Here is a 15,359-nt window from a genome sequence, read left to right as displayed (position 1 = left end):
GATAAAGAAAATGTAAAATACTCATACGAAAAATAATAGTGATACAGGGGAAATCAACAACAATTTAATGTAGTGAATAGTATTAATGTAAGTAATTTCAGTACGATGGTATTGTTATTATTGCTTATCATGAACATATGGAAAAAAGAGACAGATTTACTTGACTATTTAAAAATATCCCTATTATTGAAGATAAAGCTAAAACTATCTATAATGAAATGGAAATATGCTTCCAATATATTACTTATAAATTATATAAGAAATATATATATGGGAGGCTTACATAAATACTTTTTATACTTATGCAGATATATATAACTAATTTTTTAAATGTAATGAAAAGTACTGTCCTTTTATGATATACCCATAATTAAAATTTTCACTTCAGCGAACTTTATAATAAATTTATAAAGATAATCAAACATAAATCTAATGATTATTTTGTAAAAATATCTTTTTAAAATAAGTAAAAAGAATATAATATTAGCTTTGATTAATATTAATTATGCTATATCATCAATAACATGTAACATGTTAACATGCGTTTCATTTTCTGTGGCTTATTTAATTGTTTTTGCGGTTATTGGCATACATGTTATGTTTTTCCTTTTTTTTAAAGTAAAATTATATTTAATTTTACGTATTAATGTATTATATTATATAAATTTTTTTCTTAAAATATTACATTTATGAATTAAATGCATTAAATATATATGACATTTTTCATTTATAAATTAGTTTACTAACTTTGAAGTCTAGTCTTATAGGAAAGTTTAAATAAAAAGAAATATCTATAGTAATATTAATGAAGAACATACAAATTACTTATTTAAACATGATTTATCGTATGGAAATATAAATTCAGAATAAAGGTTATTAAATATAACTTATATAGTGTCTTATACACTTAGTACCTATGCCTTATGAATCACTCACACACTAATAGTTACAATAATTAAAGTATATAAATCTTATTTTATGTAAAATTCTATTCAGTAAAAAAAAAAAAAAAAAAAAAAGTCAAATGAAAGAAAAAAGAACTTAAAAAGAAAATTGTAATTTTTTAATTCCATATTTTAAATATATCAAAGGAAATGTTATTGAATAGAAAAGCAATAAATGAGGTACAAATAAATATATTGTAATAATAAAATTTAAAGTTATTTTAAGTTCCCAAAACATATTTAATAAATTATAATTTAAAACAGAATAATAATGAAGAACATAAAATATATTTAAATGAAATAAATAAAAAAATAATAATAATAGAAGGGCAAAATTTAGGATTCACATATTAATAGGAAATTTAAAATAAACTATATAACAAATAGATACATTGGAATTAATATACGTTTGATAAAGAAAAAATTATATATTTATTTCACATTTTATGTCAAATAGTAAAATGGAGAATAAGATTTATAAAAATATTTTCGAGTTAATACAAATAAATGAATATACTAAATAATTAATTAATGAATGTATGTTAATATACCATATACCTTATAAATATTAAATTTTATAAAAAGATACTCAAACATTATTAGAAAAAAGAACATGAAAATGAATGTTTATGTATTTGTTTTAAAATTATTTACAGAGTTCAAATGTTAGTATATTGAATGTTATGAAGACTTTAAAACAATATCACATATAAAGGAGAAAATTGTGTTATATGTGAAATATAAGAATTGTTCTTATAATATGTAGATTAAATTATGTATATATTAAATGAAATATGGGAACGATCGTACATAAATGAAAGTATTGTTTAATACAAAATATTTTAATTTTTAAAATGCGTATTAATAAATGATATTTTTTAAGAAATATGTAATTTTGTGATAATCATACTTAAAAGAATAAAATAAAATTCTCCTATAAATATTAGTATTTTTCCATTACGTTATAATAATGTATGTAAATATGTATAAATGTATAAATATATAAATGAATGTTTTGAATTCCTTCTTTATATAATTGTCCAATTACACAAAAAGAAAATCCTCTCTACTGAGTAATCTATATCTCTAAGTTATATCATTATGAAGTAGAAATAATAAAAATGGTAAGATTGTACAGTTAATTCATTAATTAAAAAATATAGGTTTGCACGGACGAATTAATAAATTTATTTGTAATAGATGCCCTTACAATATGTCATAAACTTGTAATAAGGACATTATTATATTGCTAATAAATAAAAAATATTAATAAAATTTTAAGAGAATACATTTAATGTATTTTAATTATTTATTAAGTAAAATATGTGTTTGAAAATAATTAATATGTATTATTATTATTTTAACCATGTAACAAACTAAAATAATAAAAAATTAATATAAAAGTTTACGTGTAAAAAATTGAACTAAATATTATAGTGAATTTTGAAATAAATAAAAAAAATTTAAAAGATTAATACGAATATATAAAAGAACATATACCATTATGATATAGGTGCATAACATGAAAAAAATTAAATAAATTTGAAGCAAAAGATAAAATTCATAAATTTCTATTTTATATTATGAAAACATTAAAGATTTAAAAAGAGATAATTAAAAGAATCTTATTAAGTGACAAGTAGATAATATTATTTCCAGAAAATACTATACAAGAATATTTCTAAATGAGACAATAACTACAGGTTTAAAGTAGAGGAATAAACATATAATTATGTTAGTTTATGTGCCATTATTTTTTTAATTAAAAAATTGTTTTATGTTCAATCACTTTTTTTTTTTTTTATTTATTAGATTTTTTTGAAAAAAATTAATATGAAATATTTCAATAGTTTTCAATAATTTATTATGCATATAATAATTTTATTGTGAGTTAATTTGTTAAATGAAATAAATAAAAAAAAACCTTAAGATATATGTTCTTGTTGCTACATATATTATTTACGTAAAATCACTTATTCATATAAATTACATTTTTAATGTATTTTTTTTTTTTTTTTTTAATATATGCTGTATACAATAAAGGCTTACAAAACATTAAAAAAAATTATAAATTCGTTATAAAATGTTCATTAGAAAAATTAAGGAATAGATAATATTTATATGACTTATTGTTATTTTATTATATTAATTAAAAAAAATATTGTGTATAGTATTCATTTTGAAGTATATATCAACCAAATATTCTTGCACTAATTAATACCAAATATATGTTATATTCAACAATTTTAATTTAAATGATTGTCTGTTATTTCATTTGTAAATATAAATATTAATTTATTTATACATATAAAGTGTGAAAAAATTGTAAATATGTAAATTTATTATTTATTAATCATAATATGCATTCCAAATATATGAGATTTATAATATTGTAAATTTATGGTACAGCAATAAAGCTATAATATCGATCATACTTTTTAAAATACATAAATTTTCATATTTTATGTAATAAAATAAAAAAGTAATTTTGAAATATATGTTATTTTTTTATGAATAAATTATTTTTTAGCTCTAATGGATTGTTTTAAAATTATTATCATAGAAGTATTATTTTTTTAAATATTAGTTTTTTAATATATTTTTATAGTTAAAAACATATAATTATAAGAACTGCTTTTTATATAATATAGTTTTTTTATATTTGTACTAATAAGAAGAAATAGCTGAAATATGTAATTACATTTTAATATATAGTAGTATATACTCTCCACATTTTATACTTTCCGTATTTTAAATAAACTAAATTTTTCTGAATAATGCAATATAAATTTTTGTGTTTTGCTTTTTTCAAAAGGGTTAATAAATTATTAATTAATTTTTCTACTATTAAACTATTATTTTAAATTCATAGATTATATTTGATTAAGTCTATTTAAATTGTTTCACAATTAGTTTTTTATAAATATCATTATGATAAAAATTTAATAATTTATTTTTAATTTTGTTATACTTATTGTATATTGTTAAATGAATTATACTTACATAATACCTGATGTTTATTTACGAAGATATAAGCAGCATTAAAAATTAATTAAAATATAGAACATTTCATAATTGATAATACATTACATTATTATTAACTTTTTCACACTTAATATATTAGGATATTTAAGATATATATCATGGGACAAAAAAATAAAACAATGATATTTATTAAAATATCTGTGTTTATCTTTTTAACATGGACATATAATTTTAGGAGCAATGTGGTATTATAATATTATTTGAGTAAATTTGAATTATTCATGTATTTATTGTTTTATTTTTATGAATACTCCTCTTTAGTATGAAATTATTTAATCTTTAAATAACAAATATTTATTTTGTTTTTTTTAGAATAAATTTATCAAATATTTGGACGAATACTACATATTTGGTAGATATTTAGATACAGGAACTTATCGATTACTAGCAAAATATGAACGGAATAAGAATTCAAATTTTGTAGAGTTAGAAATAGTATCACCATGTGATGAAGGGTACAAAAAAAAATGCAAAAGTTGTAGTGAAAATATAACTAAAACAAAAAATAAACAGCTAAATTCAAATTCATTAAATAATGAAGGAGTCTGTGAAGAAATTAAAAAAAGTAACATTACTGATTATTCTGAAGATGATGCATATTTCGATAAAAAAACATTAAACAGAAAATATTATTTAAAAATAGCTAGGGATATTAGAAATACAGATTATATGAATTTATGGGCTAAATCAAATCATAAACACAAATTAATTTTTATTTTACCTACCTTCCTTCTATTAGCTGGAATACTAATTTATATATTTGAAAGATACTTTATTTTTGCGTTATGTTTTGAGTCCATATCTGCAAAATGGTGGCCTACAGCGTCAGTAAGTATAATTCTTTTTTTAATATTAACTTTTACAGTTTTACCAGCCTTTTTTTACAACCTTAAAAAATCAGTAAAATATAATAAGCTGGTACATATTAAATGTAAAATGAATAAATCCAAATATGATATTTTTCCTGAATAAGTTATAAAAATTAATTCATATAGTCTCCTAGGTAGTACATATAAATAAAAGACACCTATATAGTTCATATGATTTCATAAATTTACGCGAATGTGGCTATTATTTTTGATGCGTAACATCAAAAATGTAGCTCTTCAATATTTTAGTTAATATAAATGTTTTAACGTTTTCAAATTTTCAACTTAACGTATATACTCCTCTTAAAACAATATTATGTCTAATATATAGATTTCTGTTTATAACATTATTTGTTTAGAAAATTTTTGCCTTAAAATTAATATATAAAAGAAAAATTTATATAATTTTTCTTGATATCCTTTGCCATTTTATATTTGTAACTGAAAATAATAGTTTGAATTATATTTTTATCTTTTACTAATACTAATTAATTATTTGCTTTGTAAAAAAAAAAAAAAATATAAGTATCATTCATTTAAAGTTAAAAATATGTGTGTTTTTTTTAGTACAAAATGAAATGAATTCGATATATTTTTTTATGTTGATACATTTTTTTTTTCTTAAATTAAAAGAAAATATAATATTTATTCTACAGAATAAACTTTAGGATAAATATATTACGCAACATATTTATATATGAGAACCCTTTTAATATTACTTTTATGTTTATTTTATTTTATAAATGTGAAATTATGAATATATAATAATATATTATCCTTTGTTGTAGGATTCCAAGTTTAGGGCTTAGGGTTAATATTTTAATTTTACTCCTGTTCTATATTTTATTTTCTTATATATATGTTATTAAATATACAACTAATTCTTTTTAGAAAAAAAAACAATAAACTTAAAGGATTTAACAAAATGAATATATATATATATATATATATATATATATATAATGAATAATTAATAGAAAAAGACCAAGAATATTAAAAATATGTTTTTAATCTGTAAAAAATTTGTTTTTTAAATCTTACATATTTAAAATATAAATGGAACCATTTTTATTATTACTTTAATTATTGTTTTATGAAGAATAAAATTTTAACAGTATTTTGTATTTGTAGATGAACTAGATAAAAATTTTTTATAGATTAATTCTTTTAAATCATTTTTAGTTAATTTAACATGAATAAATTAGAAAGGAAATGACAATTTATTATTTATATAATATTCTTTGTTATGTATCTATTTATGCAGTTCACAATATATATATATATATATAGTTCAATGAATCATTACGGAAAAATTAAAAACAATAATTAAAAAAATATAAGTAAATATTGTATTCTTTATTGGTAATAATAATAATAAGATGACTAATTTTATCTCTAATAAATTTATGAATACTATAAAAAAATTGTTATGAGAAATAAAATTGCATGCCTTATTATAAATACTTCTTCATTTTTCCTTATTATGTGAACATGCCAACGTTTCGTCAATGTAAATTCATTTCAATAATACGCATTTTTTGTTTTGTTATTTTGAATATGATATTAAGTAAAATACGAATAATATCGTATATAAATTGATATCCAAGATTCAGATATATAGTAAAAAACAAGAATACAAATAGTTATTTACCATAATTAAAATGACTATATTCTGTAAATATCTAATTCACAAATTTGAAAATTTCCTGAAAATTTTACACGATTAAAAATGGGAATCCTCATTTCTAAAAATCTAATATATATAGGAATGCATATATAATGAGATCCTTGGTGACTCAAAAAGTGGAATTCTATTAGAAAACTGAATAAAGGAGGCGTTATCTTTTTATTTTTCTTATCTTCTTCATATCATCATGCCAATATTCTATTTACTGGAATATTTGTCGTATTTTTGTTTTTGAATAAAATAAATCAAAATGAAATATAGAAGTATAAATACTTCTCACTGCTATTATAATGTAATCGATGAAAAATTTATAATCGTAAACTAATTTTATATATGTTTTTTAATTATCACATACCGATTTGTTTATTTCCCTTGGATGTTATATGTGTATTAGCATATTAAATGAACAAAAAAAATTTAGAATAATGTTTCACAGGAACATATTTATGAATTATTAAATAACGATTAGTAATGTTCCCATATATAATGAGGATCAGTAGAATTAATATCTTTTATATTCACGTATATATATTCTTACTAGAGTGTCACATACAATATCTACCTATTAAAGAGAACAATGTTAAAATTGTTCTATACGGTGTTAAATTTTAACTTCTTCTAAATTGCAAAGGAACAAATAATAATAAACATTTTAAGATAAATTTGTAAACAAAATAGTTACATTCGTATTTTTTGAATAATGATTTTATTATAAGATTTTATTATTTATATAATTATACTAGTAGTCCTCTTTTTAATGTTTTTGTTTTCTCTTTTCTTTTTAATATTTTAATATTTATATGATAAACCTTACTTCATATTACTTTTTAAGAAAATCAGCATTTGTTTCGTAGTATTGTGTTATATATTTAAGTACTAAAATTACTAGTTTTGAATTTTAAATAAAATATCATGAATAGGGGAATATATCTATTAGGGGTTTTCATAGTAGTATTGTATTTTTATTATCCTTTTATGTAAATTTTTAATCATATATATTCATTTTTTTAATTTTCGTTTGTTTTATTTATTAGTAATGCTACACTTATATATAACGTTTATACCGCGAAGTATTAATTTTTATTATGCAAATAATATAAAGTGTAATATTTTTATTAGGTGTCTCATTAAGAATGATAGCCTATTTTATGAAATCTTCTATAATTTCTATTTATTACTTTATATGTGTTTTGTATGGATTGATTTGTTTCTTTTTCAATTCCGTTGTTTTCATTTATTTTTTTCCTTTGCAAACGATTACATATACAAGATTTTATAGGAGTAAACTATATTATAAGAAAAAAATATGCACATATATACTAAAAAATACTATTTTTTTTTTATAATGTTAATTTTTTGTAAAAATTGATTATGGTACAGTATTTACACTATAATGTATTAATTTTATTAACCTTATATAAAATAAATAAAGTGAAGAATGTTCGTAACACTATAGCTGTTGTTTAACTAGGAACAAATACATAATTTTTTTTAGGTGTTAAAAGTTATATACACTGGGACAGTTACATTGTGCATTTTTCTATCATATATTTCTTTAGAATTTTTTAACTCTTCACAAAATTAGTCGCTTTTTTTTAATTTACGCTCCTTCTTATGATTAAAATAAAACTCATAATATTTTGTAACTCTTTCACAATTATCACGAATGGCTTTGTCCTTTTGAACTTTAATGTTGTTAAAATGCCTATAAAAATTGTATAGATCTGTGAGATTTTTAAAAATATCAGGATCAATCTTGTTGGTGTCTTGCTGGAATACACAATAATATTCTAATATATGTTCTTTAAATTCTTTAATCAAACTGTCCTTATTATAATTATTATCTATATTTAGAAGGCAATTGAATTATTTACACCTATTTTTATTATTTGAGTTATGATGAGTACTTATAGTATATAAGTAATTATTAAACTTTTTACATGGAGAGATAGAATTACTAACACTATTAAGTTATAAAACTTTAGATTTTATAGTTTCACCAAAAGTACCATCATTATCTTCAGAATCTGAGGCAAGTCTACTAAATTCTTCTTCAAATTTATGGAATGACTCCACAAAATTATCCTAAAAAATAAAAATAAATTATAATATGTAAATATACAGAATAGTACTTTCTTGAAAAAAAATATTTATTTCATTTCAAGAACAACAAATTCCTGAAATACCATGTATATAAATTCATTATAACAAAAAGATAAAATATGTATTCTGCTCTACACTCTCGAATGACATTGTATTTTAATATAAGTACATTAAATACCAATAATTAAATTATTATTAAGATAATATTTATATACGTAAAAAGATGATCAACAATATGTTGATATATGTTATGTTTCTTAATTTCATATAAAGAATTTAAAAAAAAAATTTAAGAACATTTTTTCTTTAATTTCTCCATAATAGTAAAATTTGTATACTTTGCATAGTTTAAAAGAAAAATGTTTTAGCTGAAAAATATAACAATTTATAAAATAGAATTATATTATGTTAATTAAAAGAATTTACATAGAAAATACGTTTTCCAATTACTTCCATTCAAACGAGGATTATATAATTTTATTGAAATGTTATACAAGAAAATAAATTAATTTTAGTATGTATTCATATAAGTTGAACATCATATTGAAATATATATAAAGGAATTGCCTTTAATTTTTTAAAATACTATAAATACATAAATACAAGATCTTTAAAAAGTAAAGAATTTTCCTTTTTATTAATAATTATTTACTTTTAAGGTTAAAATAATATCTTTTAAATTAAACGAACTAATTATTATTATAGGTAATAATAATATATAAGCCAGTAAATAAATTCAATTTTGTTATTATTACTGAAATTAAAAATTAAATAAATGAAGGAGGATTTTAACGAATATATAAATATTCTGTATATAATAAGCATTCCTCTGTTATATTAAAAATGTACTCTTCGAAAAAAAAAATATATTTACCTATAAATGTATTATTCAGAAGATATAAAATTTTGTATAATTGTAAAATAATTACTTAATTCTATCCATTCTAGTACATATTGAAGTTAATGTTTTACATCCTTCTTAATCACATTTGATTTAATGTAATATACATATATATAATTAAAATATGAATATATACGAAAAAATTAGATATTATCATACTATAAATTGATTATAATTATTAAGATTAAAAGAAAAAACATATAATAATTATCCTAAACCCTTTAATAAAATATATGTTTCAAATAATTTAATACATGTAACATAAGAATTATAAAGGTTAATATATCAACTTATGTATGTGTTTATCATCTAAGTGATATAAATACTATTTGAAAATATGTTTGTGATACATAATTCAATTTTTAAAAATACTAAAATAGTTGTGAAATATAGTATCATAATATTGTCACTTTCGTATATTCCTCTAATTTTTTATTTATTCCTATTCTACATCATATTATTTAAAACACATAATAAAATATGATTCAAGAAAGTCGAAAAATAACAATAAATTATTTCCCTTTTTTCATTTATTATATTTTTGTAAAAAATATTAAGCTTAAATATGATTAACATAATATATAATTAAAGGTAGTATTATATATTAATTTTATAAGTATATTTACTTTTTAATTAAATGTATTTTTGAAAAAAACAATGAAGTGTATTTAACAAAATTTTTTTTCTATTATTATTACATATATAGATAGAATTGTCATTTTCTTTATGAATATTGTAGAAGTCAATATAGATACATAGTTATTATAATTGTTAAGATATTTTTTAAAAGTTATTTTACGATGGATACTCTTTGTTTCTTATATAATTTTTTTATTTATAACATTAATATGTCTTCTTTTAATGTTTATATATGTGTTTCATTTAATACTATAGAAAGGCTGTCAGAATAAGCAATTTGTATGCAATATATTAATGCTTTGATATAATAACGTTTATATTAACTGATAAATATATTTACAGGTTTACGTTTGTTAGCATTTTATAATTTTTCATATACAGTATATTTTTAATATACTCACCACTGTTTTAAGAAATTAAAAGTATATTAAAATAATTATTTCGTACTTATATTTTATGTGAAAAATAAAAGAAAACATATATATTTACTATGCTTGTAATATGCTCTTTATATTATTTAAATATATAAGTTATATACATCTTATATGATAAAGCATAAAAGCACATTTTGTAAAAAGACTCATTTATATTAAACTAATATACTTTAAAAGAACTTTATATTTATTAGTGCTTATATAAAGTGAGAATAACTAAATAACACTATTTATTCAAATTTGTTGAAACATGGATAATGTTAATATTAATAACCAAATATAATTTTTTTTATTAATTATATATTATTAATATATGATAATATATTTGTTTTACGTATTATAAGGATATTATATTACAAAGATTCAAATACGTATAAATTAGAATTGTATTACCTGATAGTAATAATTATAATTATAACAGGAAAGTATACTTTTTACTTTTATTATTTATACTATTACTGCATTAATGATATTGCTTAAAAAATAAACTTAATGATTCTATTAAAATTTTTGATTAATACAAAATTATAAATGAAAATTTATAATCTACCTATTTTTGTCGTATGTTTAACAGTGAAAAATTATTATATATCAAAATAGATTTTATATTATCTCTTATAGATCTGTTATTAGTATATTTTTTAAATATGTGTATGTATATGTATATCTATGCCTATACCTATATATATATATATATATATATATATATATATATATATATATTAAAAAATAATATAAAAAATAAAAATAATATCAAATAATCTCATTAACGAAATATAAAAAAGTAAATTTTTTTGCTGTAAATACAAAAAAGCAAAAAAAAAAAAAAAAGAAAAAATTTTTATCCAAATTTTGTGAATTCTCTTTAAAAAGTAAAAAGAAAATCATTGGACATTTTTTATTAATATAACATAATAAGTATGAATTTAAGAATTTAATTGAAAGGAAACAAATAAATATATATAACTTTTAAAATTCCTGTGATATAATCATACTTTTTTTCATTTACCTTTTGTTTTAAAAAAATGTTTAAACGTATTAATTTAGTACTTTTTAATTTATACACTTTTTAATATTTAACTTTTATTTTTTTATTTCATATAAAAAGTGCAAAATAATAATATAGAAGTCAAAAAAAAAATGGAAAAAAAGACAAGATTATTTTTTTATATATTTGTTTATATCCTTTTGTAACATATTAAATGATTGTTAACATATAATATTACATATTCAGCATATTTTCATCATTATAATATTCTAACCATTTTAATATTTTCAATGATTTATTAAATGAAATTTAAGAGAAGTTATCTAAAAGAAAAGAAAAACTTTAATGTTGTCAATATGTATATTTAATAAGTTTTACATATGATACTATATATTTTATGGAGGAAATTAAATTTTCTATTCAAAAATTAAATATTTAAATGTGATTCTTTAATTGTGTGAATACATAAATAATTCAAATAAATATAGATATAACTAACAGATAATAGATTAAAATTTTATAATAAATAAACTGCATTTATGAGAATAACTGCTAACTAATAACAGCTTATGATGTTTTAATTAAGTATACAGTACATTTTTTTATAATATATATTATAATATAATTTATATAAAGATTATTTTTAAATCTTAGTATGTTTTAAAATATTTTATATTTTTTTTACATTTGTTCTTGCCTTAGTTTATATAATATTTTTCTGTAATTTATATGAGGTTTTTTACTTAAAATATTATTTTATAATGTTAGAGTTAAAAAAGTGTAAATATAGTAATACAGCTAAAATATTTACGTGGGCTGTTATTATGGATGAAGTATCTTAAGGAATACATATATAATAAGAAAAAAAAATAAATAACACTTTTACATAAATATATATAAACGGTTAATACGCAAACACACACGCACACACATATATATATATATATATAACAATAACAGAATGAATAAAAATGAAAATTTAGGTATTAATAATAATAAATCAATATTTATGCTTATGAGAGAAAAAATTGATTGAGCATATACTTATATATACATAAAATGAAAAATATGATTCATAAAAAGTATAAATAGTATCCTATTAACTTTGTTCTTCGTTAATATTATATATTATTCTGGAATATAAGTAAAAGAAAAAATTTAGATAACGGAGTATAACACCATAAGTTAAACGAAATACTCAGTTCATATATATATATATATGCATAATAAATGAACATAAAATAATATTTCTTTTTATGATATAAAGGAAGTAATTTTCTGCTATATTCGTTTGTCTTACGATCAATATATAAACATAAAAATTAAAACTTCTATAAAATGTGTAGTTACCTTGAATTATAAAAATTATGATATTAATTTATATTTAATTATAATAATTTAATTTTTATTATGCTTTTTTTCTAAGCAAAATTATACTAATTATTATGTAACATAGTATATACTTGTTAACTAAATGAAATCAGGTAATGTGGAAAAGTTTAAAAACTTATAACCTTATATTTTTAGAAATTTATGCATATATTACTATACAAATGTAAAAATGAATAAAAATACAATTAATTATAAGCTTGATAAAAGAAGTTGTAGAAAAGTAACTTCAAGATATAACTAAAATACTATTATATACGAGATATTACTACTTTTACAAATGGAATAAATAATATTAATAATAAAAAAAAAAGGAATAGTTCAAAAATTTACATTCTCTTATTCTATTTATGAAACTATTATATGAACATATACTAAACACGTAAATGATATATTTACTTTATGGGAAACATGAATACTATTAAAAGAATTTGTTAAATAATAGCTGAATATAAATCTTATTTTACTTATGTATTGAGGATTTATACATATATATATTATATTATTAAACGTACAAATTTTCATTAGTATTAAAATATATTCATTCAATTTTAATATCTCCAGGAATTATTGTATGTCTATAACCCTAATAAGAGTTTCAAATTTTTCATAAATAAGTTATTTATTTATAGTTTCTTAATATTTTTTTGTACATTAATACATACATAAATCAATGAAAATATCCATAATGGAAATATTATTAAGAATCCTAATTTGTATATATATTTGTTGTACATTAAGAACATGAAAAAGGATAATAAAATTGGAGTAAAACCTGTAAGAGTCCTTACAATAAATCTTTTTTTAGATTTACATGTATATTTATTTTACTTTCTATATTCATTGCCTAATAGTCTATCATTTACTTTTTCATAGGTTAGATCTAATATCTTTAAATGTTTAGATAATGTATTTTTTTTTTTTCTGACACATATTTTTATTTTAAATGATTCATTTAATTCACTATACCCTGTTTCAAGATAATCATCAAAAAGTAAAGAATCATAGGAATTTCAAAATTGTCCTCAAATTTTAATGAATTATATGGGTCTTAAAAATTTCCCTGAACCTTCCGATATAAATGAAAGTATGTGTTCGGGTTATTTGAATATTTTTCCCTATTTAATAATCTGCTTGTCCTAAGATTTGGTGAATTAAGTTTATGCTCTTAGTGCACGATATTCTAGAGCTCGTTAGATAAATATTGGGGTAAATATTTAATATTTAAAAAAATATTAGTATTTCTATAATATGAAAATAACATATTAAAAATAAAAATGAAATATTATAAAAGACTTATAGAAATTGAGGATTATAGTTATTATTTTATATCATAGTAATAATGGCATAACCATATTAATAGTGTAAATGAAATTATTTTAATAAAAGCGAAGAATTTATTTGTTTGTATAAGCTTTTCAATTTTATTTATTGATTTTAAGTCATTTGTGGTAATATAATTTTAGTTGATATAATTTATTTGTAATATACAATAGAATTTACTTTATAATGCTCGTTTTTTTCTTTTTGACTATGTAAAATTAAAAATTTTTTATATATCTTTAATTAATGTTAATTATAACATGTATTCAAAAGTGAAAAAGAAAAAATGCTTTAAATAAAAATATTTAAGTATATATTACATGTAAATATATTATTATTATAGCGGTGTAAATAGAATATTAATTTATAAATGATATAATGTTTATATAATTATTTCAATTGTGTATGCTATAAATAATTTATTTGAAAGAATATAATTATACCTATGCATTTTCTACGCATATTAATAAACTATATTGTTAATTTGGATATTAAAATTGTAAAAAAGTAATATAATTACTTTATATAACAGATATAAATTTGAGTTTTCATATATATTATTTTAAATACCCATGTTATAATTAATGTATTGAAAAATATTTTAAAATCATCTTAGGTTATGTCACATGAAAATTTTTTTTTTAATAATTGTCACAAAGTATATTAATTAAAATAAAAAAATTATATATATATAATAATAATAATAATAATTAATTAAAATTTGTTTAATAATAATTCATTTAACATGTACAGAATTAACATAACTATTTATTTTATGGAAACATTGTTAAAAACTTATGAACTATATATTATATGTTTATTTGATGTCACATTTATTAGAAAATTAAGTTAAATAAATTAATATTATATTTTTTAATATAATTTAATTCAAAATAGTTTTATTATATTATAAGAACATTATGTACCTTTAATATTAATTAAGAATTTTTTGTTGTAATGTATTAGTAAAATAGTTGATAATAAAAATTTCAAAAAGTATATATTTTCTTTTAAAATTCGTATAATTGGAAAAAAAA

At 18.1% G+C, this 15,359-nt stretch overlaps 1 protein-coding gene and 1 pseudogene across 1 annotated transcript, besides 1 other annotated feature; one reads left to right on the top strand and one right to left on the bottom strand.

Moving 5' to 3' along the window:
• Positions 1-4,108: 4,108 nt before the first annotated feature.
• On the top strand, positions 4,109-4,961 carry PmUG01_04011700 (Plasmodium exported protein, unknown function; the record flags this gene model as incomplete). Its single annotated transcript, XM_029003109.1, has 2 exons — positions 4,109-4,174; positions 4,302-4,961. 2 exons carry the CDS (start codon positions 4,109-4,111, stop codon positions 4,959-4,961), a joined length of 726 nt encoding a protein of 241 aa, XP_028859576.1.
• A 2,711-nt stretch (positions 4,962-7,672) lies between these two features.
• Positions 7,673-8,734, bottom strand: PmUG01_04011600 (annotated as a pseudogene).
• Positions 7,673-8,734: a sequence feature (PIR protein, pseudogene).
• Positions 8,735-15,359: the final 6,625 nt, after the last annotated feature.

This window comes from Plasmodium malariae, assembly GCF_900090045.1.
Source record: "Plasmodium malariae genome assembly, chromosome: 4".
NCBI lineage: Eukaryota > Apicomplexa > Aconoidasida > Haemosporida > Plasmodiidae > Plasmodium > Plasmodium malariae.
This window is presented reverse-complemented; position numbering and strand designations above follow the sequence as displayed.